General features: G+C 47.2%; 1 protein-coding gene across 5 annotated transcripts in view; it reads right to left on the bottom strand.

The window, feature by feature from the left end:
* Positions 1-323: 323 nt before the first annotated feature.
* Positions 324-22,520, bottom strand: part of PAX7 (paired box 7) — a 166,790-nt gene continuing 144,593 nt past the window's right edge. For all 5 annotated transcript variants that reach the window (XM_028741572.2, XM_028741571.2, XM_028741569.2 and 2 more), the window contains 2 exons: positions 12,031-12,277; positions 324-5,801 (listed from right to left, as the gene is read on the bottom strand). In XM_028741572.2, coding sequence (XP_028597405.1) covers positions 5,686-5,801; positions 12,031-12,277 — 363 coding nt within the window. In that variant the 3' untranslated portion in view covers positions 324-5,685. The remainder of the gene's footprint in view (positions 5,802-12,030; positions 12,278-22,520) is intronic.

Below are 22,520 nucleotides of genomic sequence, written 5' to 3'. Positions count from 1 at the left end.
GAGCACTCTTCTGCTGTGATCCTGTGAGAACAGCATGCTGGGTTCAATGGGCCACTGGCTCTTCTCAGGTTCTTAAGTGGGACATAGTTGGATGGAACCCACAGTTCAGGGACACATTCCAGCTGGGCAAAGTAGGGAGCACACGGCAGGGTTGGGTAAGGGGGCATGGGCTGGGGAGAGGTCCAAGGGCCAGATTGAAAAGGTCTGGAGGGCCACACGTGCCTTGCAGGTTTGAACTTCCCTACCCATGATGTGAAAGATTGCCCGGTGAGTGGAATCAAAGGGAGGGGGAAAAGAAGACACTCCAAGCAGCAGTGAATTCATTTTCTTTCTTTTTTTTTAATGTATAACCGTTACGCCTGAGTTACAGAAGAGAGACACCTACAGGCAGCAGGTAGTTAAAGCAAGTACCAGTTCTGTTTCTCTACTCTACTACTCCATATAGCTGAATAAATTATGAGGTGATTATATTTATATATATATATGTACACACACACACACACGCTCTCTTTCTCTCTTTCTCTCTCTCTCTCGCTCACACTCACCATCTCACCCACACTGATTCACACACGCACATGTACATATGGAGCAAAAATTAGCTATGACTCGAACACAGAAGCAACATATCTGCAATTACTAGGAATAAGGTATGTTCTACAGATAATATTTGTCCAGGTTTTGCGGGGTATGTGGAGTTGGTTAGGGGGCGGGGTGGGTGACACGTTAGAAACATTAAATACACAAAATCTCTGATTGGTCAGATATCTATATATATTTTCCCCCAGGGGTGCAGGAGCATTTGGCTGGGTTTGGGGGTGGGGGAAGGTGAGCAGAAAATAAAGAATATGCAAAGATGATGTTAGAATGATACTTGGTAAAGAACGTGTGGGGAGGAGGTGATTTGTTCCAGTTTTTTTGTCCCGTCCCCCCCAATAATCAGTATCCAGCCCTTTGCTTTGCAGGCTGGGCAGGGAAGTTCTGGTGCCAAATTCTCTCCAATGAGAGAACGTTTCCCATACATTTCAGCAAATCCCAGGGTGTTCTGCATCAAATGCACATTGGAACTCCATGGCAATGAACAGGAAAGTCTATGCATTCAGGAGCACACATATGGAATCTGGGCAAGGCCACCCAAGCTTGGAAAATCCCCCACTGGAATGATCAGTGAAACATGGAATGTGTCAATGCAGTTGGATTGGGTCACAAGAGCAGCTTTGGGGAGAGCACTGAGGGGCAGAGGAAGTTCATCACTTCGCGTCCTCACTGCAGGGCTTCAAATATTTCCAGCTGTCAAGGATTTGCTTTGAAAGCTCTCCTGGCTGTCTGCCTCCTCCTCCTCCTTTGCCCTCACTGTCCTTTGCCCTCACTTGCCCACACTGATGCCCAACCTGGTTTGCCGTGGTCCATGGGGCAACCTCGCTTACAAACTCCTTTGCTTACAAACATCCGAGGCATGTCAACGTATTATATAACATCAACAACAAATCAACAGGGAGAAAGAGCACCGGAACTCGCCGGTTTGCAGTTAAGTGTCGAAAAAGTCACCGAAAGCAAAAGCTGTTTCCCTGATGTTCGTGAAATGGGATGCTTAAATAGGAAAACTGGGTTTTGGTACAGTCCCTATGGGACAAAAATAACTGAATCAGGAGATGTCTGCATTTCAGATTTAAATCTCCATGGTAGTACACTAACTGCGCATGTTCCGGTTGGCCAATGCCATAGCCGGAATCCAAAGGGACTAGTTCTTCACATCGAAGGGCAGGAAGTTTGGGGCTTGTGTGTCCCAAATAATGTTCCCCTTTCCATGATGCACATCACTTAACATTCAAAAGCAAAGGGGTTGCAAAATCTGTTTGCAGGATGGCTGGGGAGGAAGGTTGCTTAAAGTGGGGGAACTAAAATAAAACTAAAAATAATTGAGTGCAACTCAGCCTGTCAGTATAGTAAAAGCGACCATTTGGTTCCTCCCCTTCAGTTCACCTTGAATTTTTGCATTTCTTTTTGGGTGTTGTCTTCCACCTGCCCTTTGCTGGTTTCCCATCCCCAGAATTTTTTGCTGCTCATCTAATAAATCAATTAAAACCAACCCCCAACATATTTTTTCTTCTTCCACCAATGAATTTAAATTTCCTTTCATGAAAAAGAAGATAGAGGCAACTTTCCCTTTCCCCCCACCCCCTAAAGAAAAATTCAACCCAAACCCCAAAAGTTATTGGAATGTATTTTGAAAACATACAATACGCAAAAGGTCCTACACTGTTCTGCCTCCCAAGCCTTTATATATATATGTATATATATATATATATATTTATTTATATTTATATATGTGTATTTTTAAAAACTACCACAGCACTCACTGTGTGTTTAGTAATATATAGAGAGAGAAGAAAGAGAAATGCCAACTTTCTATAAACAAACACCACGTGACCGAGTTTCCACTTAAGGTACGTAGGTACCCCCTCCAAGAACCCTCTCCTCTTCAACATACTCTTCTAAGCTCTATATTTACAGCAGCGGCTTAGAAGGCTGTGACTTTTGTGGCAAAGGGAAGTGGCAAATAACATTGCTATTCACTAGCATCATTCCATAGCATCCAGCATCCCAAATGGACTTGGAGATCCAAGGATCTGCCGAAATAATGGCTGGGGTTAAGTCACAGTCTGGTGTGTGTGTTCTGCTTTATTTTATATGTACAATTTCAAAAACCGATGCGGAAATTGAGCGGAAAACAGGAAGCAGGTTTTTCCAGGGGTGCTACTTCCTGTTTATGTGGCATTGGTGACTTTTGGTTGGAGTAGAGTTGCCATGCATTTTGCATATGTATATGGAATTGGGAGAACTCAATGCTGCCCTTGAGCTACCCCTCCCGCCCCCCCCCAAAAATATATATATGTAAGAACAATCCAAGATCAAAACATGGTTTCTGTGCAGGGCCAGATTTAGGTTTGATGAAGCCCTAAGCCAATGAAGGTAATGGGGTCCCTTATATGCCCAGCTGTCCTTTTGTCAACAACAAATTGTCGCTCTTTTTTGTGTTGAATATATGCTATATGGTAATTTATGGACCTAATAGGTATCTAAAGCCATTTGCACATGACAAAATATGTATTTTATCAAAGTATTTTTTTTCCTTTAAATTTTTTGGGGCCTCCCAAGAGAGTGGGGCCCTAAGCAATAGCTTGTTTAGCTTATACGTAAATCCGGCACTGTTTCTGTGATATGAGCAAATTCGCCTTAGAGTTGTGAACTCTTGAGATGAGAAATTTTGGTAGATGGGCCAGGACTGTGGCTGGAGCTAGAGGTAAATTCCGTATCTTGGAAACTCTTAAAACCATCCAGAGTAGATGGTTTGTCAAGGTGAAAGCAGTAGAGAAGGAAACTGGTCACCTGTGGCTTTAAACAAGGCTGAAAGGAATTTGAGAGATGGAATGACTTTTCTGACCTTAAAACTACCAGCTCTTCCTGATTCCCCACCTTGCATTTTCATTATTCTTCCACTTCCGGGCTTGAAGGTTTGCCTGTCTGAAATTGCACTCATGGTTCTCCTAATTTTGGAAAGCAATAATTTTCGGAACCGATTAAAAACCCACCACATGCCCACTGGTGAATGCTGTTGGATTTAAGGGAGTTTTAGGGGATTGGGGACTTTGTGGACACACACAATGAAGTGCAACAGACCTTGCAACACCCATGAGGTATTCTGAACATCAAGAGAGTCTAGCCTTGCTATCTGATATGCTTTGAACTCAAAATGCTACAGCGTGAACCAGTGACCTTGGTGTGCAAAGCAAGCTGCTCTGCCATTGAGCCACAGACACTTCCCGAAAGGAAAGACTAGCACCGATGCAATGGAATGCTCCTGATTTTGGTAGGCCTTAGACCATTGGTCCATCTAGCCCAGTATTGCTGACACTGACTGGCAGTGGCTCTCCAAGGTTTCATGTAGGGGGTTTCTTCCAACCCTATCTGGAGATGCAATTGGGTCTTGAATCTGCTCTTCCACTGAAAACCAACTGTCCTAATACGGATTGTTGGCTACCACTGCCAGCCGATTGTTTCAACTGTCCTTTTCTCCTGTCCTTGAACTTTCTCATCTCCTCTTTTTCTATCAAATGGGAAAATACGAGGTCACCGCTGGAATAAGTTCCTCCAGGGGTGTTGTTAGGAGATGACCCAGATGACCTGCTCCCTGCCCCCCCTGCCCCACACTTTGTAACAAGGCAGCCGGGGGCACTACAGAGTACATTGCCCACAAAATTCTGCCATCTTCACATGCCCAGAGGCACTTCTTTTAGTTTCAATGAGCACATAGGCAGCAGACCTTGCCAACAAGTTGTGGGGGAGGTCAAAGGTCCCAATCCATTTGTGGGCCCAGAAAACCCTGCTGGTACCCCACAGCTCAGAGTGAGCCCTGGCAGACATTGATTCCTGCCCCCCACTCTGAAATCCAGCCCAAATTTGCATCTGCACTAGAGGTAAAGAATGTGGGTCCATACAGACCTTGCTAGGCTTCTGAACCGCATCAGCAACAGTGGAAATGTGCATATGGAAACATTCTGCAAATTAGTGTTGTATGGACCAGTTCCTGAATCTTTTAAATACTTAGTTTTAATAGAAGCACCTCCCACAGAAGACTTCCATTTTCAAGCTGGGTGCCGCTGACTGTATAGCAGTCAAAATCAACCAGAAGGGGGATGGAAATGAAGAGTTTCCCCCTATCTTCCTTGTCACCATGTGGTGGTCTTGTAGATGAATAGATTCATCCAACAGGACCCAATGCAACTTTGAAGCCAATGTTCAGGGTGTGTGGGATTTTTGACAGCCTAGACAACAAGGGATCCCTTGTCTTTGTTAATATACTTGGCTCCCTTGATTGCCAGAACGTGGCAATTTTAAAACGCCATAGGCGAACAAAGTTGCGTGGTATTCATCCTGCATCTAACCTCCAGCTTCCTCAGATTCTGTCTCAACTTCCTGCAGAATTAGTGGTCCCCAAACTGGGAAAAAAAGTTACAATATACATCAAATTTCCCTCTCCCCAACACATTGAATTGAGATGCACTGCAACCTCTCCCCCTTTTGCTATACCTTCTCCATTTTTGGTCCAAATATTTCCCCATTTGGTCCCAAGATCAACACTTAACAATCACCAGGATTCCTCCTTCACAGGCAATGCCGATCATGTACAATAACTAAATGGGGCTGGGGGGTAGACAGACGAAAAGAATCTACCTATCTATCTATATATTTACGAAGAAAACAGGTTCCACAGTGACTTAAGCCCAGAGGCCACATCAATGGAAGGTCCATAACTGTTGGTTGTTTACGGCGTTGGCTAGGAGGGCTTGAACATCAGGGGGGAAATAAACATCGGATCACACTCATTGTCTCTGGCCTTTGAAGGGGTCAAAGTCACCATAGGCGAGTGTTTTCTTAACAGGTCTGCACAGTTAGAATTTGAATTAGTGGAAACTTCTCCCTTCCTTCCTCAGTCCTCTTTGCCCTTCAGGTGCAGGCAAGATTTGGAAGGTTCGATGCTTAAGGTCCCAGAAGAAGAAGGGCGTTGACAGAGCTGGGTCCTTGGAAGGCTGGTGGCAGAAGTGGGATTTTTTCTTCTTCCATTTTTCATTTGTGTCTCATTGGTGGTCGACTATCAACGTAGGCGATGTCGTGTGGCTGCATCCATCAGTAAGCTTGGCCTGTTTCAACGGGTAGGAGACCCAGCACAGCTGAATGTTCCCCAAGCTTCATTCTACGCTGTGTGGACAGGCTCACGTTTTTGGTCAGATAGTCAACTGCGGCTGGGGAAAGGAAGAGGAGGAGTAAACAACAGAGGAAGAGGTAAAGAGTGCGAATAATGTTGCAGAAGAAGCATTTACAGTTCTACAAAGACACACCCTAGATAAAGATGGGAGAGCCCAGTCAGCCCATGTTTGTCTCATCACCCACCATGGGGCTTGGCAGCTGCAGTTTTTAAAACATGGTATTCATCATGCCTATCTCTGATGCATTTTGCATTATTTTATTATAATATTGTGTTCTTAGCTATTGGAAGCCACCCTGAGTAATGCCTACGTATCAGAAGAGTGGGATAGAGATTCTTGCCTTTTTAAAAAAAAGTAAGCAGCTAGTCCTCAATCTGATACCATACCCCACAACTTCTGAAAACTTAATAAATAATAATAATAATAATAATAATAATAATAATAATAATAATAATAATAATAATAAATTAATTTGTACACCGCCCTTCATCCGAAGATCCGATGGCGGTTCACGACAGAAAAATACAAAATGTGAATACAAATACATAACGAAACAAAAACAAACTGAAACCAATAACCCCACCTCCCACGAACATGTTTAAAAAGCCATGGCTTCTGATTTTTCACTTGGCATCCATCTACACGCTTATAAGCCCCCCTTGGCTGCCCCAAAGTGTCGTTTTTCCCATTGTTAAGTCATCTTGCTTTCGAAAGTCAAAACACATGGACTCTATTAATATAGAGGCCTAGAAACTTGGTTGAATTATTTTTTTTGAAAAAAAGAAAGAAAGCCAGAATCCGTCCAGCATGCGGAATCCTGTGCCCCCGTCCAGCACTTGAAAATTTGGGTGCCACGTCACGAGCCCGTCCTGAGACTTCGAGTTAGTTTGCGGGAAAAGGATAAAAATAAACTCTCAATACATTTCTTGGCTGTAAGCGGAATTGTGTGACGTGCTTTTGGCTTGGCTGGAAGACCCAAAATCCACCATTCTCTGAAGACTGGCAAGTGAAAGTTCATTCATTCATATATATATATATATATATATATATATATATATATATATATATATGAGTAAGTAACTGACACTCCCGATTAGCAGTGCTTCAGTCAAACTCTGTGCCCACCCCCCTCATTCTAATGTCACAAATTAGATTAATACAAGGCTGGCAAGGAAGGCACCATTGGTGCCAACGGGTAAACAAATTTCAGCCATCAGCATCCTGTCAGCATTTTCCAGGCGAAAATTCTTATTAGACTTGTCACATCCATTAGGAATCCTTTCACGCTTCTGCGTTCCATCAGCGGTTTCATTAGCGCAGCCTCGGCCTCTGGGAATGGCTGGGACTGCTCTGTTCTGGCTCTCCTCCATTCACCTCTTTCTCCGCCCCCCCATCTCCACCCCCCCCCCACCCCTCGCACACCTCCGCTGACACCATCCGGGATGGAGCAGGCATGTTTCTCACTGCTTGTCTCCACGAGATCTCAGCTTGGTTTCCCCATGAGAGGCCTGGACGGACCCGTAACATTGGCGGCAGAGCTTCCCAGTACCAGTTGCTGGAAACTGCCATGGGGGGGGGGAAGACAGTGCTCCTGTGCTGGGGGGTCCTGCTTGTGGAATTCCCCTTGGGGCATCTGGTTGGCCACTGGGGAAACAGGATGTTGGGGGGTAGATGGAACTCCCTTTGGCCTGATCCATAGATGCTTCTGAATACCAGTTCTGCGGGAGCAACAGGAGTGGAGAGTTCTCCTTGTGCCTGTGCCCTGCGTGTTGGATTCCCACAGGGATCAGGTTGGTCACTGTGAGGACAGGATGGCGGACTAGATTGGCATTGGCCTGAATCAGCGGTCTCTCCTTCAGGGATTCTTGAGCTCTGATTCCTGCATTGCAGGGGGTTGGGCTCCCTCTCAACTTAACAATTCTGTGACTCTACTAATTGTGGGGTTCTACACCTGGGACTACACAGGGACGCGGGTGGCACTGTGGGTTAAACCACAGAGCCTAGGACTTGCCAATCAAAAGGTCGGTGGTTCGAATCCCCGTGCCGGGGTGAGCTCCCCTTGCTTGGTCACTGCTCCTGCCAACCTAGCAGTTCGAAAGCACCTCAAAGTGCAAGTAGATATATAGGTACCGCTCCGGCGGGAAGATAAACGGTGTTTCCGTGCGCTGCTCTGGTTCGCCAGAAGTGGCTTAGTCATGCTGGCCACATGACCCGGAAGCTGTACGCTGGCTCCCTCGGCCAATAAAGTGAGATGAGCGCCGCAACCCCAGAGTTGGTCACGACTGGACCTAATGGTCAGGGGTCCCTTTACCTTACACCTGGCAAAGAAAATTGGGTCCTGGGGCTCTGTCGGGCCTCTAAATTAAGCCCCAGTGAGCTGTGTGTGTGTGTGTGTGTGTGTGTGTGTGTGTGTGTATTTATATATAATGTGTGCATTTATATGTATATATATATATATGTATGTATGTGTGTGTGTGTATACACACACAGACACACACACACACACACACACACACACACACACTCAACAGGTGGTTCTCCTTCTGTGGGGGTTTTTTGGGTGGGGAGGGGGAGGGGAAGCTTAGATTTGGGGACTCCAGTAGAAAACGGAGGCCAAACAGGATCGACTGGGGAAATTCATTCTCCTTGGGGATTAATGTGTTCCAAAGCATGGTCAGGCATTTGGTTAGCCTGATCTAGGCGTCACTTAGCAATCAGAACAGCAGTGGCTTTATTAAAGGGAAAAGGTGGTTGGGCTGGGGGGGGGGGGAGGTAAGCATTTCCACACCCCTTGCCCTCTCCCTTCTGATAATTCCCTCTCTCTCGAGGCTCCTGCCAAGGCAAGAGGTTGCAGAACAGCAAAAACTTAATAGTCGGTAGGGGAATACCTTTGCCTGTGTTGGTAATGTCCAAGCTCTGTGCCAAGGCAAGGCAGCAGATGTCGTGAGATCTTTCCCCCTCTGCGGGAGGGGGATTGCCATGTGAAATGTAGAAACTGGAAGCTCCTGGGAGCCCAAAACAGCATACTGAGGAGGTGCCCGTTGCATCTGTGCATGAGTCTGAGTCTCCCCACCTTCCTGCATCACTGACCCGCCTGTGAGTGGAGCCTAAGATCTCCCATGCTGTCTGAAGAATCCACTCTTAGAAGATGACACCTGCTATGTCTCTGGATGATACACAGATCTCTGCCTGCTTCCTTTCAACCAACCAACCAACCAACCAACCTACCTACCTACCTACCTACCTGTGACCCTCTAAAATGTCACTGGGCCAACTTCCACCAACAATCCTCAATGTTGGTCATGCTGGTTGGAGCTGATGGTAGCTGGAGCTCAGCCTCACCCAGAAGTCCATAGCTTCCCCATCCCTGAACCAGACCATCATTTGCCGTTACTACCCCCAGTTACCTCCATCATAACTCTGACTTTTAATGAAGGGATTGGGAACTTGTGGCCTCCCAAATGCTGTTCGACTGCAACTCCCATAATCCCTGACCACTGGCAATGCTGGCTGGGACTGTTGGGAGTCAGAGTCTTAAAGCAACTGGAGGGCCACAGTTTTGCCATCTCTGAACTAGGCCATCGCTTGCCGTCACTGCCCCTAGGTACCCGAATCACGCCTCTTAATGCAGGGAACTTGTGCTTCTGCAGATGTTACTGGGCTCCAACTCACATCATCATTCCTGCTCAGGGATCTTGATACCTGCCAGCGCTGGAGGCCATCACATCAGTGCCGTATTAAACCCTGTGAGGGCCCGATGGCTGTCAAAATCTTGGGGAGGGGCGCAGAATCTCATGCACACGTGATAGTGTGATAACATTGAACTAGGAAAGCTTCACTGCAATTTTCTTACAAGATCAAATCAATATTATTTTGATCTGTTGTCGCAGGGTCCTACTCTGCCTATTTGGTAATTCAGAACTGCACCTTACTGTCTGCTCCCCTGTCCAATACACTCTAGAAAATCAGACCCTCCAAATGCCCCTATTTGCCAGGGACAGTCCTGAATTTACAGAAGCCGTCCCGGTTTCTGATTTGATCCAAGAATGTCCCTCTTTTCCTTAGGACGTCCCTATTTTCATCAGAGAAATGTTGGAGGGTATGGAGTTATGCGACCGCCAAGCCAAGGAGATACTTAACTATACAACCTTTAGAAGACATCTGAAGGCAGCCCTGTACAGTGGTACCTCGGGTTACAGACGCTTCAGGTTACAGACTCCGCTAACCCAGAAATAGTACCTTGGGTTAAGAGCTTTGCTTCAGGATGAGAACAGAAATTGCACGGTGGCACCAGGCTAAAGGGGATGCTTCAGGTTAAGAACAGACCTCTGGAATGAATTAAGTTTTTAACCCAAGGTACCACTGTATAGAGGTTTTAAAAAATGTTAATGTTTTATTATGTTTTTATATATGCTGTAAGCTGCCCAAACTGGCTGGGGCAACTCAGTCATATGGGTGAGGTATAAATAGTATAATAATAATAATAATAATAATAATAAAAAATATATTTATGTCCCTATTTTCATCAGAGAAATGTTGGAGGGTATGGAAAATCAGCAATCTGCCTCATAATTGCCCCTTAATTCTGGGAAAGCCAAAAAAGGTGCCTTGATCATTTATCAGTACGGTTTTTTGGGGGTGGGGAGAAAAGGGGAATTAAGAGGAAATGCACGTCTCCCCCTTCTCCTTCATCCCCCCTCCCACTGTACCCTCTCTGCCCTTGCATTTCCTTATTTTTCACATTGCTCCTGCTCCCCCCCCGCCCTCGCACACACATGGGGTGTGACTAACACCTGGCCCCGGGGCATCTTTATTGGAAATACATGGTATCGGAATTTGTTTAAGATTTTTATCAATAGCACGTGTGGCTGGCCTTTGCATCCAGAAGCGAGAGGAAGGTCACGGGGTCGCAGATCAAGCGCCATTCCCCCCACCCCACCTTCCCGCAAGAGGGAAAGAGCAGGGAGCATGGGGGGTGGGGAAGTCAACAGCCATTCATGCCCCTCTCTCTGCAGTTTACAGAAGGTTCTCATTTGGCCGTAGAAGTCGAAACACATTACATGGAGCAAGGGCAAAGGGGGGGCGGGCGGTTGCCACGGCCGCTTGGGGAGGGAGGTTACTCTGCAATGAGCCCTGGGCGAAAAGGGGAGGAGAGCCCCTCCCCAACTTCAAGGGTTTCAATGGGTCACAAACTTATCCCTGGCTTCGAAGGGTAGCAGGTGAACTGTCTGGCTGAGAGCCTCTCGGGAGGGAGGGGTGGCGTTGTGCGTGACTCCGGTGGACCAAGAGGTGAGCTGACCCTCCCACCTCCACGGAGATGACCAAAAGCCCTTGCCCCAGGGACCTCGCCACTTGCTCCCAGACCCCCTTTTGGGAATCCCCAAATGGCCCGGGCGATATCGAGAAAAGCTAAAGAGGTTTAACATTCAACTTAAGGGGGTCTACAATGAGTAGGTCTAACATTGGATGCAACCCATATATAACTGCCCTGAGACCTGTGGGTATAGGGCAGTATATCAATTGAACAAATAATAATAATAATAATGTACTTATTTATGTGGGACGCAGGTGGTGCTGTGGGTTAAACCACAGAGCCTAGGGCCTGCCAATCGGAAGGTCGGTGGTTCAAATTCCCGCAACGGGGTGAGCTCCCATTGCTCGGTCCCTGCTCCTGCCAACCTTGCAGTTCGAAAGCACATCAAAGTGCAAGTAGATAAATAGGTACTGTTCTGGCGGGAAGGTAAACGGCGTTTCCGTGTGCTGCTCTGGTTCGCCAAAAGCGGCTTAGTCATGCTGGCCACATGACCCAGAAGCTGTAAGCTGGCTCCCTCGGCCAGTAAAGTGAGTTGAGCGCCGCAACCCCAGAGTTGGCCACGACTGGACCTAATGGTCAGGGGTCCCTTCACCTCTACTTTACTTTACTTATTTATGCATTGCATTTATGTAGGTCCATGGAGTGTAGAATTGCCAACTCTGACTGGCATCCATTAATTTAGCAAATGTCTACACAGTTCTCTGTAAAATTTATCCTGATATGGTCCTCTGTGTGGGTCCCTGCTTAGAATCATAGAATTGTAGAGTTGGAGGGGACTCTAAGGGTCATCTAGTCCAACCCCCTGCAATGTAGGAACCACAACTTCCCACCCACCTCCAGAGATGCAGAGGAGGTTACCTGTTGCCCCCCTGCATGAGTTTCTGCAACAACCCCACCCCACCCCACCAACAGGCAGGGTCTTAACCCTCCAGTAGCAGATACTGTACTTACTTTGCCCGTACTGTCCATACTGGTAGCTGGCCACCGGGTCCACACTATAGCCAGTGGTGGTGTAGGTCGGGGGGCAGTAGGACTGCGAGGTGGGGAGGCTGTCAACAGACTTGATGGAGTCGCTCCTCTGACTGCAGCTGGCCGAGATGGAGTTGGCGGTGTCCAAGCTGCCGTGGAGGGGCGAGATGGAGAAGTCAGCCTGGGGCTGCGGGGGGACCCCGCTGGGGTTGCTCAGGATGCTCATGACCTGTGGGGATTTGCAGGATGAGACCCAAGTCAATGGGGAACAATGGCACCAGGCATACGATGTTTAAAGAGAAGTGAGTGCTTGGAAGGAACAGAATGCAAGAACGCCAGAATTTAGATCAGGCCAGAGGTCCATCGGGTTCAGCATCCTCTTCTGTACCAATGGCCAACCACATGCCTAGGGAAAGAAGGGAAGCAGGGTCCGAGAACAATGGTGCTCATCTCATTAGTTTTTAAACTCAAGAACCGCAGAAGAGTTTTGCAGGATCATGCCAACGAACCAAAAATAAACCCCTGTGTTGCAATAAGAACCAATCACAACAATACAAACACAACACACAGGCTAATTGTTAGTAAGGTAAAAGGTAAAGGTACCCCTGCCCCTACGGGCCAGTCTTGCCAGACTCTAGGGTTGTGCGCTCATCTCACTTAAGAGGCCGGGAGCCAGCGCTGTCTGCAGACACTTCCGGGTCACGTGGCCAGCGTGACAAGCTGCATCTGGCGAGCCAGCGCAGCACACGGAACGCCGTTTACCTTCCCGCTGGTAAGCGGTCCCTATTTATCTACTTGCACCCAAGGGTGCTTTCGAACTGCTAGGTTGGCAGGCGCTGGGACCGAGCGACGGGAGCGCACCCCGCCGCGGGGATTCGAACCGCCAACCTTTCGATCGGCAAGGCCTAGGCACTGAGGCTTTAACCCACAGTGCCACCCGCATCCCTAATTGTTAGTAGAGAATATAATAATAATAATAATAATAATAATAATAATAATAATAATAATTTATTATTTGTACCCTGCTCATCAGGCTGGGTCTCCCCAGCCACTCTGGGTGGCTTCTAACAAAGATTAAAAATACATTAAAATGTCACACATTAAAAACTTCTATGATCACTATTCTATTATACAGTATATTCTCTACTAACTATTAGCCTACGTGTTGGGTTTGTATTGTTGTGTTTGGATCCAAACATTAAAAACTTCAGATGTCTTCGAAAAGTTGTGTTGTTCTTTATCTCCTTGACATCTGGTGGGAGGGTGTTCCACAGGGCAGGCATAACTGTTGAGAAGTCCCTTTGCCTACTTCCCTGTTAACTTCACTTCTCGCAGTAAGGGAACTGCCAAAAGGCCCTCGGAGCTGGACCTCGGTGTCCGGGCTGAACGATAGGGGTGGAAACGCTCTTTCAGGTATACTGGACCGAGGCCGTTTAGGGCTTTAAAGGTCAGCACTGACACTTTGAATTGTGCTCGGAAACATACTGGGAGCCAGTGTAGATCCTTTAGGACTGGTGTTATATGGTTGCAGCGGCTCCCCGTCACCAGTCTAGATGCTGCATTCTGGATTTGTTGTAGTTTCCAGGTCACCTTCAAAGCTAGCCTCACATAGACCGCATTGCAGCAGTCCAAGCGGGAGATAACCAGAGCATGTACCTCTCTGGTGAGACAGTGCACAGGCAGGTAGGGTCTCAGCCTGAATACCAGATGGAGCTGGTAGTACAGTATCATCTTCCAATTTTAGTTATCGTTTGGCCTAATCTACTCTTAAGAATGGAAGACTGTAAGAATAGCCCTATCTAGTCCAGCATCATGTTTCCAGCATGTTTCCGAGCTGGAGGATCCATCTATTTCTTGTGACTAATTGCTACTACCAGTAGACTTAAGAGCATAACAGAAGCCTGGCTGCTGGATCAGCCCAAAGATTTAGCCCAGCATCCTGCTCTCTCACAGTGGCCACCCAGAGGCCCCAATGGGAAGCCGGCCACACTTGCAATTCCCAGCAAATCCACTTCCTCCTCCTACTCTGACACAAACCTCTTTTCTGAATCTCGGACCAGTCCCTCTGCTTCCCTGGCAATGCTCTGACCGCAGGAAGCATCAGCTCCTCCCCTCCTTGCTTTTTGGCAAAGCGCCGAAGTGCCGGCAGTCACCTCCGCGCCGCTCCAAAGCTTTCCCTTTTTTTTATAAAGAAAAAGGGAGGACGGGAAGGGGGGGGGGGGAGTCTGAAAATGTAGCATAATCTTATTGACCTCAATTAATGCACCAAATTGAAAATGTTTGGAGCCCGGCAAGAGGTGGAAGAAAGCTTTTTATCCCTCGCTAACCTCCTGTTGGGAGGACTTTATTCTTTCCGAATGACACGCTGCTGTTTCGGGAGAGGCGATTCCTCGCCCGGCAAACGGTCCGATGGCTCCCCTTGCCCCAACTTCTGCCAGATATAAGCTTGAGATGATGGCGGCTGAGCCTGGGACCTTCTGCATTCAAACCGGATGCTCTGCCATTGAGCTGGAGCCCTTCTCTTACGATATAGGAAGCTGCCATCTAACTCGGTGTTTCTTCAGACAAGAGACTTTCCAAGCCCTTCACGGAAATGTTGGGGATTGAACCTGGGACCACAGCACTCCAGCACCAAGCTATGGTTCGTTCCCCCCAAATTAAGTAGGATCCTAGTCCTCATGGTTCTGAAAGACTCATTTAAACAGGGAACTGCCTTATACAGTCAGCTATGAGCCCAACTAGCTCACTAGAGTGTACGCCAGGGTTTCCCAAACTCATTTTGGGACTACAGTTCCCATCATCCCTGACCACTGGTCCTGCTAGCAAGGGATGACGGGAGTTGTAGTCCAACAACAGCTGGAGACCCAAGTCTGGGAAACCCTGGAGTACCCTGACTAGCTGTGGCTTTCTAGGGTGTCAGGCAGCTGCGGCTGGGAGAGAGTCTCTTTCTGAAACCCCAGTGACATCCTGCTGGTCAGTGTGGGCCAGAGATGGGGAAGGTGACTTCTGCCTTCAGATGTTGTTGGGCTACAGTTCTCATCAGCCCCAGACAAGCATGGTCAATGGTCAGAGACGATGAGACTTGACTGATCTAGATGGGCCAATGGCTTGATTCAGCATATCTATTTGTTTTTATTTACCCCGTTTATCCCCTGCCCTTTCTCCTCCAAGGAGCTCAAAGTGGAGCACCTGGTTCTAATTCTGCCCCGGTTTATCCTCACAACAACCATGAAAAGTAGGTTAGAATTGTAGAGTCGGAAGAGACCACGAGGGTCATTTGGTTCAATCCCCTGAAATGCAGGAAGCGTTTCCCCCAATGTGGGGCCCAAGTCTCATGCTCCATGGACTGAGAATGAGTGACTATGGCCTGAGGTCGCCAAGTCAGCTTTGTGGCTTCATTTTTTTTCATCGGTATTTGAATAGGTTTGTGTTATCATCTTGTTTCAATTCTGTTACAGTTCAGTTGATTTTTAATGATTATATTTTTTATATATCTATTTTAGCTTTTTTGTATTTTATCTGTCTTGCTTTAGCTTGTGTAAGACGCCTCGAGTCCCAGTCTGGGGGGGAAAGGCAGGATATAAATAAATATAAAGAATTTGTCCTTTTCGTGTTGTTGAACAATGAGCACCATAATGTTATTTTTATCTTCCTGATGTATTTAAACTTTTTTATTAGGTTTTTTTAAATAATTGCAAATTCCTTTGAAACATTTCCTGTAGTAAGCAATTGATAAATGCAATAATCAACCAATAATCAATTCTTATTTCTGAGCCAGGATTTGAACTCTGGTCTCTCCCAGGTCTTAGTCCAATACTCTAACCACACTGGCAGCTCCCTGAGTGTGGACACTCTGAGCTAGTGACCCTTAACACCACAGATATTCCAGCGAGTGAAGCTCTTCCACGTCCCTCCCATTTTATTAAAAAAAACAACAACCCCAAAACTTGCAGATCCAAACTCTAGAGGAAAGGATTATTATTACTATTTCCCTCTATCATGCTTTTCCTGCAATTGACCTTGCTTTCTCCTAATTTATTATGTCTTGGAGCGCTTACCACCACTAACAAGAAATCAATAGCCTCTCCGTATCTGAAAGGGTTTTATATATATATATATATAAATAAAATATATTACTATCAGGAAGGAAATCTGTCATGTCAATCAGGGTGATTGGCAACCTTCCTGTCCCCGCCACCCAGCTCTCCTGCTTCTTATCAATTGCTCCCTCCAAAATCCCCTCTAGGTGTTCAATCAGACGCCGGCTCGAAGTGAAGTTTCTGATCAAAGAGGCTCTGGACGTGGCAGCAAACCGGATGGAGAGAGCCACACAAATTCCTTTGGGAGGCTTAACTGCAGAGGGTGAAGGCAAGGCTCACCCCATTCCCCGATGCTCAGAGCACCCAGCATTCCAAGGTAGACTGCTTCTGAGCATGGAGGTACCACTTGCTACTCATGTATGATAAGAACATAAAAACATAAGCAAAACCTCTTGGATCAAGCACTCTGCTCCCAGAGTAGCTGGCCAGATCCCCTAATGGAAAACCTGCAAGCAAGACCTGGGAAGTGTTAGAAACTGAGATATGAAAGCTAGGAGCTGAATCGCACCTTAAACCTAGGTTATGGGTGCGACAACGAAATGTTGTGAATAACAAGAATACAAAGCTGAAAATGAATGAACTGTAGCTAAAATATTATGTTCATTTTTCACATGGTCTAGTTCTACCCCTCCCCAACCCCTTAATATTCTTAAGAGGGTCTGTCTGTCTGTCTGTCTATCTACTTTTATGTGTCCTGAATCTTCCAATCTCCTGAGACTCCAGCTCCCATCGTCCCATGCTGGATGCTGGAGTCTCTACACCCTCAAACAGGTTCATGGAAGAGGCCTTTGCTACAGATGCTGATTTAGGTGTGGAGAACCTCTGCCTCTCCACTTGTTTCTGGACTACAACTCTCACCATCCCAGGCTGTTGGGCCATGCTTGCTGGGGCTGGTGGGAGTTGTAGTTCAGCAGCGTCTGAGGGCCCAAAGTTCCCCACACACCTGTGTGAAGTCCTACATGGGACAAAGAAACCGGGGGCACAAAAGAAAGGGACACTGCGTTCCAAGGTCAGCTCACAACAATCTTGACTGTGCTGAGATCCGAGGCCATGGGGTGTGACCTTTAAGACCAGGGTTCAAATCCCCGCTCGGCCGTAGTCACTTGACTGGGTGACCTTGGGCTGGTGTCTCCCTCTTGGCTTGACAACCTCACAGGGTTGTTGTGAAGATTAGATGAGGAGGGGGAGAACCACGCATGCCACCTGGAGCTCCTTGGAGGCAGAGCTGGGAAATAAATGCAATGAAATAAAATTAATAAACTGGAAATTTCCCAAGTTACCATTTTTCAGGTGGCGGAAGCAAGGGGCCACTCTATCTCTCTGTATCTCTCGGTCCTCTTATTTTGGTGGTGGCGGGAACTAACGGCCCCCCCTCAAAAAAACTCAGTTTCTACAGAGCCCTTACACATTCCTCCCCTCTGGGATTTCATCACTCTCTCACACACTTTAAAAGAAGGGGAGGGTTTTTTTTTTAAATGTAATTAATTCTCTCCATTTCTGAGCTAGCCCTCAGGGCCTCTGGCCGCCGAGGCTCAAGCCGCAAAATGTGCACCCTTTACGATAAACGGAGATGGCTTCAGAGTGCAAACCACAATTAGGCAAACCAATCTCAGCCATCAATAGCTTTATTTTAGGTTCGGAGGGGGACGTGGGCGTAGGGGGTGGGCATCGGGTGGGGAAAGCCCACTGGGTTTCCGGGGCAGGCGGGTATCGGAGAGCGAGAGAGCGAAAGGCGAGCGGCACAAGACCCAACTATTGCTGCTAGACAGGAGTGTACGAAGATGCTGTAGACAGAATCAGACCCATGTGGCTCCCTCTATCTCAATGGGTAGCAGCTCTCCAGCATTTCTGACAAGCACTCTCTTCTGGTCCTACCTGGAGATGCTGGGAATTAAACCTGAGACCTTCTGCAAGCTAGGAAGATGCTCAGTGACTGACCTGTGGTCCTTTCCCTAAAGATGTTCATAGAATCACAGTTGGAAAAGGACCCTGAGGATCATTTATTCCATGATTATCCATTATAATTATCCATTATAGTATAATAATCCATGATTATCCATTATAGGGGATCTACAATGCCGGAATATGCAGCTGTCCCTTACGGGGATCGAACCTGCAACCTTGGTGTTATCAGCACCACATTCTAGTCCACTGGATAAAGGGCTTATTGAAATAGGACCCTAGGAAGCTGCCTTAGTCAGACATTGCTCCATCTAGCTTAGTACTGGCTACACTGACCGGCAGCAGCTCTCCAGGGCTTCAGGCAGGGAGTCTCTCCAAGACCTACCTGAAGATGCAGTCAGGGACTGAACTTGGGAACACCCTGCAAGGAAAGTAGGGGCTAAACTCTGAGCTATGGCTCTCCCTTAAGGCACAGCAAGAACATAGGAAGCTGCCATGCTAAGTCAGACCATTGGTCCCTCCAGTGTGTGCTCCTTCAGATGTTGCTGGACTCCAACTCTCATCAGCACCATTGACCATATGTTGGCTGTTGGGAGTTGTGGTCCAGGAACAACTGCAGGGCTGCAGGTTCCCCATTCCTGAACTAGACCATCACTTGCCTTTAGTGCCCCCAGCTACCACCACCACAATTCTGCCTTCTTTTAATGGAGGGATGTGGGATCTGTGGGGTCCTCCAGATATCGCTAGACTATAATTCCCATCATCCCTGGTCCCTGGCCATATGTTGGCCAGGGCTGATGGGGGCCAGCATCACCTAGAGGGACACACCTTTCCCATCCCTGAACTAGACTATCACGTGTCCTTACTGCCCCAATCTATCTCCATCACAACTCTGTTTTCTTTCAGGGGTGGGGGATATCAGACCTTCTGGATGCTGTTGCACCACAAATCCCTTCTTCCATCAGCTGTCTGTCACTGATGGGAGATGGAATCTAACATCACGGCAACCCCAGGTTCCCACTCCTTGCTCTAAGAGAGGTCCTTCTATCAATTTTATGATTCTCCTTATGAAACCAGGGAGCTATGAGCCCTCTCATTTATTCATTCATCTAGCCCATAATTGTCTAATACATAGTTGTCTATCTGCAAGCAACACAGGTGAGGCACAGCCCACCTTCATCTTTGGAGAAGGACCATGTATCAGTTTTCAACACACATGTTAGCCTTCTCTTGAGAGATGGGCTGTAGCTCAGGGGTAGAGCATCTGCTTTGCTTTGCATGAAGAAGGTCCCAGGTTCATCTCCAAAGGCATCTTCAGGTAGGGCTGGGAGACCCTGAAGAGCTGCTTTCTGCCATTGTGGTCAATACAGAGCTGGATGGACCTGTGAAACTCCAGTTTTGTTGGACTACCTCCCATTGGCCAATGGTCAATGTTGATGGGAGTTGCAGTCCAGCAACATCTAGGGGACTGCAGGTTTCACAACTGGCCCACAAGTCATTGGTCCAGGGGTGAAAGAGCTTGAATTTAAGCAGCTGGATCAGGCCAAAGGGGACCCCATCTAGTCCAGCATCCTCCCCACACAGAGCCCAGCCAGATGACCCAATGGGAAGCCCATGAGGGCAACATCTTTCTCCCCATTCATGCACCCCAGCAACTGGTTTTCAGAGGCATACTGCCCTCTGATCCTGAAGGTATCATATAATAATAATAATAATAATATAAAATCATAGAATTGTAGAATTGGAAAGAGGCACCAAGGTTCATCTAACTCAACTCCCTGCAATCCAGGAATCCCTGTTCAACATTCCCTGACAGACTGCCATTCCGTCTCTGCTTAGAAATCATATCGCCATCAGACTAGTAGTCATTTTGTCCTTCTAAGGCAAGCGCTGAAGAGTCTGGGGTGGGAAGAACGCAATCCCCCCTCGACTTTGCAAGACAAGAAGAAAATCCCCTTCCTTCTTTAAATGGCCACGAGAGACCCTCCAACCTCCTTTTTCCATTTGTTCTCCCTTATCACAATATTTGAAAAGCTTGGTTGGAATTAGATTGGAAAGGGAGATGTTTCGGGTGGTGGACTGAGAGAGAGAGAGAGAGAGAGAGAGAAAGTCTTTTAGGTCATTGATACTGAAAGCTCCATCCTCTACGTGGAATCCCTTTATGAGGGATGGATCTTGGCATCATTAAGGCGGATTCTCTTGCCTCGCTCACCACTCCATTCCCTAATCCCCAGAGAGTATTCAAGGAACGCTTCTTTCAAACCTAACTTAATATTTCCCATCTCCACACTGAGATCCTTAAACCTCATTTTATCCCTCTCTCAGCCGCAAAGCAAACTCCTTCCTTCTCTCTCCCCCGACGTGTTAATACCCTATACATAATCACAGACTGATTTCCCTACAATGGGAATTGGTAAGAGCAGCTATTTTAAAAGGGACATTAAAGACTACAAAAGACCGTTTTTTTAAACTATTGGAAAGTTGGCGCTGCAAATGCGGAGAGGAAGAGTCTATTCGTTTTATAGAAAGAGTTCAATGGCCTGTCTAGTTCATCATCCTCTTCTCTGGGTGACCAGCCATATGCTTCAATGGGAACCACCCTCTGCAGGATCCAAGCATGAGAGCACTATCTCTTCCTGAGGCTTCCAACAAATGGCATTCAGAAGCGTTGCTGCCTTCAGCCATCATAGCCATCATAATAAATAATAATAATAAATTTTATTTATACCCCGCCCTCAGGGTGGCTAACACCAGTAAAATTATAATAAAAACATAATAGGGGGGGACACCCCAATTTAAAATACAGGTTAAAATGCAATTTAAAATGCAGCCTCATTTTAAAAGTAGCCCATGTATCAAAACCGTAAGGGGAGGGAAAACATAAGGGTCAGACTGAGTCCAAACCAAAGGCCAGGCGGAACAGCTCTGTCTTGCAGGCCCTGCGGAAAGATGGATGTCAAGTCCCGCAGGGCCCTAGTCTCTTGTGACAGAGCGTTCCACCAAGTCGGGGCCAGTATGGAAAAGGCCCTGGCCCTAGTTGAGACCAATCTAACCACCTTGCGACTTGGGACCTCCAAAGTGTTGTCATTTGTGGACCTTAAGGTCCTCTGCAGGGCATACCAGGAGAGTTGGTCCCGTAGATACGTGGGTCCTAGGCCATGTACTATCATGGCTAGTAGCCATCGATAGCCTTGCCCTCCATGAATTTTTCCAATCCTCTTTTAAAGACATCCAAGTTGGTGGGCCTCACTGCCTCCTGCAGCAGCGAGTTCCAGGGTTTAGAATCACAGCTTCGTATGCTGTGTGAAAACACTGTGGGGCCTGGAGGCTGCTAAAAGGCGGCCTGTAACTCAATTAGGCTAAAGAGGGTTCTCACTGTAGCCAGCCAGATTTTCCCATGAGAAGGCTGCAAGGAGTACAGCAGCAAGCGTAACAGCAAGACTTGCCCAGTTGTGCTTCCCTGCAAATGCTATCCAGAGGCAAACAAGGTCTCTGCCATTGAGGGTAGAACTTAGGGCCTGTGGCTAGTAGCCATTCATGAATTTACTGAATCTTCTAATCGTCTGACTCAGTAGAAGTTCCTAAGGAATTTGCTCGGCTGACGAGAAATGCATTTCCCAAGCAATAGGGAAATACCTTGTGGTGATAATAATAATAATAATAATAATAATAATAATAATAATAATAATAATAAGACATTTCAGTTATTTAGATATTTCATTTATTAAGAAAATGCTGGATCAAGCAGCATCCTGTCCTAGTCCAGCATCCTGTTCTCACAGAAGCCAGCCAGATACCCATGATGGGAAACCAATAACAGCAACTCTCCTCACTGGTGATTCCCAGCAGCTGGTAGATCATAGCCCTGTCCTCCATGAATTTGGTGGCCAACACTATAACTTATGAGACCTTCTGGGTCAGGCCAAAGCCCCATCCAGTGCAGCATTCTTTTCTCACAGTGCCCAACCAGAACCCCCAAGCATGACCCAAACACGAAAATATCTCTCCTCTCCTGTAGTTTCCAGCAACTGGTATTTGCAGATCGTAGCCATCATGGCTAGGAGCCATGAGCAGCCCTCTCCTCCACGAATACCTCTGGCTAAGGTAAAGGTAAAGGGACCCCTGACCATTAGGTACAGTTGTGACCGACTCTGGGGTTGCGGCGCTCATCTCGCTTTCTTGGCCGAGGGAGCCAGCATACAGCTTCCAGGTCATGTGGCCAGCATGACTAAGCCGCTTCTGGCGAACCAGAGCAGCGCACGAAAACGCCGGTTACTTTCCCACTGGAATGGTACCTATTTATCTATTTGCACTTTGACATGCTTTCGAACTGCTAGGTTGGTAGGAGCAGGGACTGAGCAACAGGAGCTCACCCCGTTGTGGGGATTCGAACCGCCAACCTTCCGATTGGCAAGTCCTAGGCTCTGTGGTTTAACCCACAGCGCCACCCGCGTCCCTCTGCTCTAAAAC

Source organism: Podarcis muralis, chromosome 7 (assembly GCF_964188315.1).
Source record: "Podarcis muralis chromosome 7, rPodMur119.hap1.1, whole genome shotgun sequence".
NCBI classification, from domain to species: Eukaryota; Metazoa; Chordata; class Lepidosauria; order Squamata; family Lacertidae; genus Podarcis; species Podarcis muralis.
Note: the sequence above shows the minus strand (reverse complement) of the source record. Positions and strands in the feature narration are given on the sequence as shown.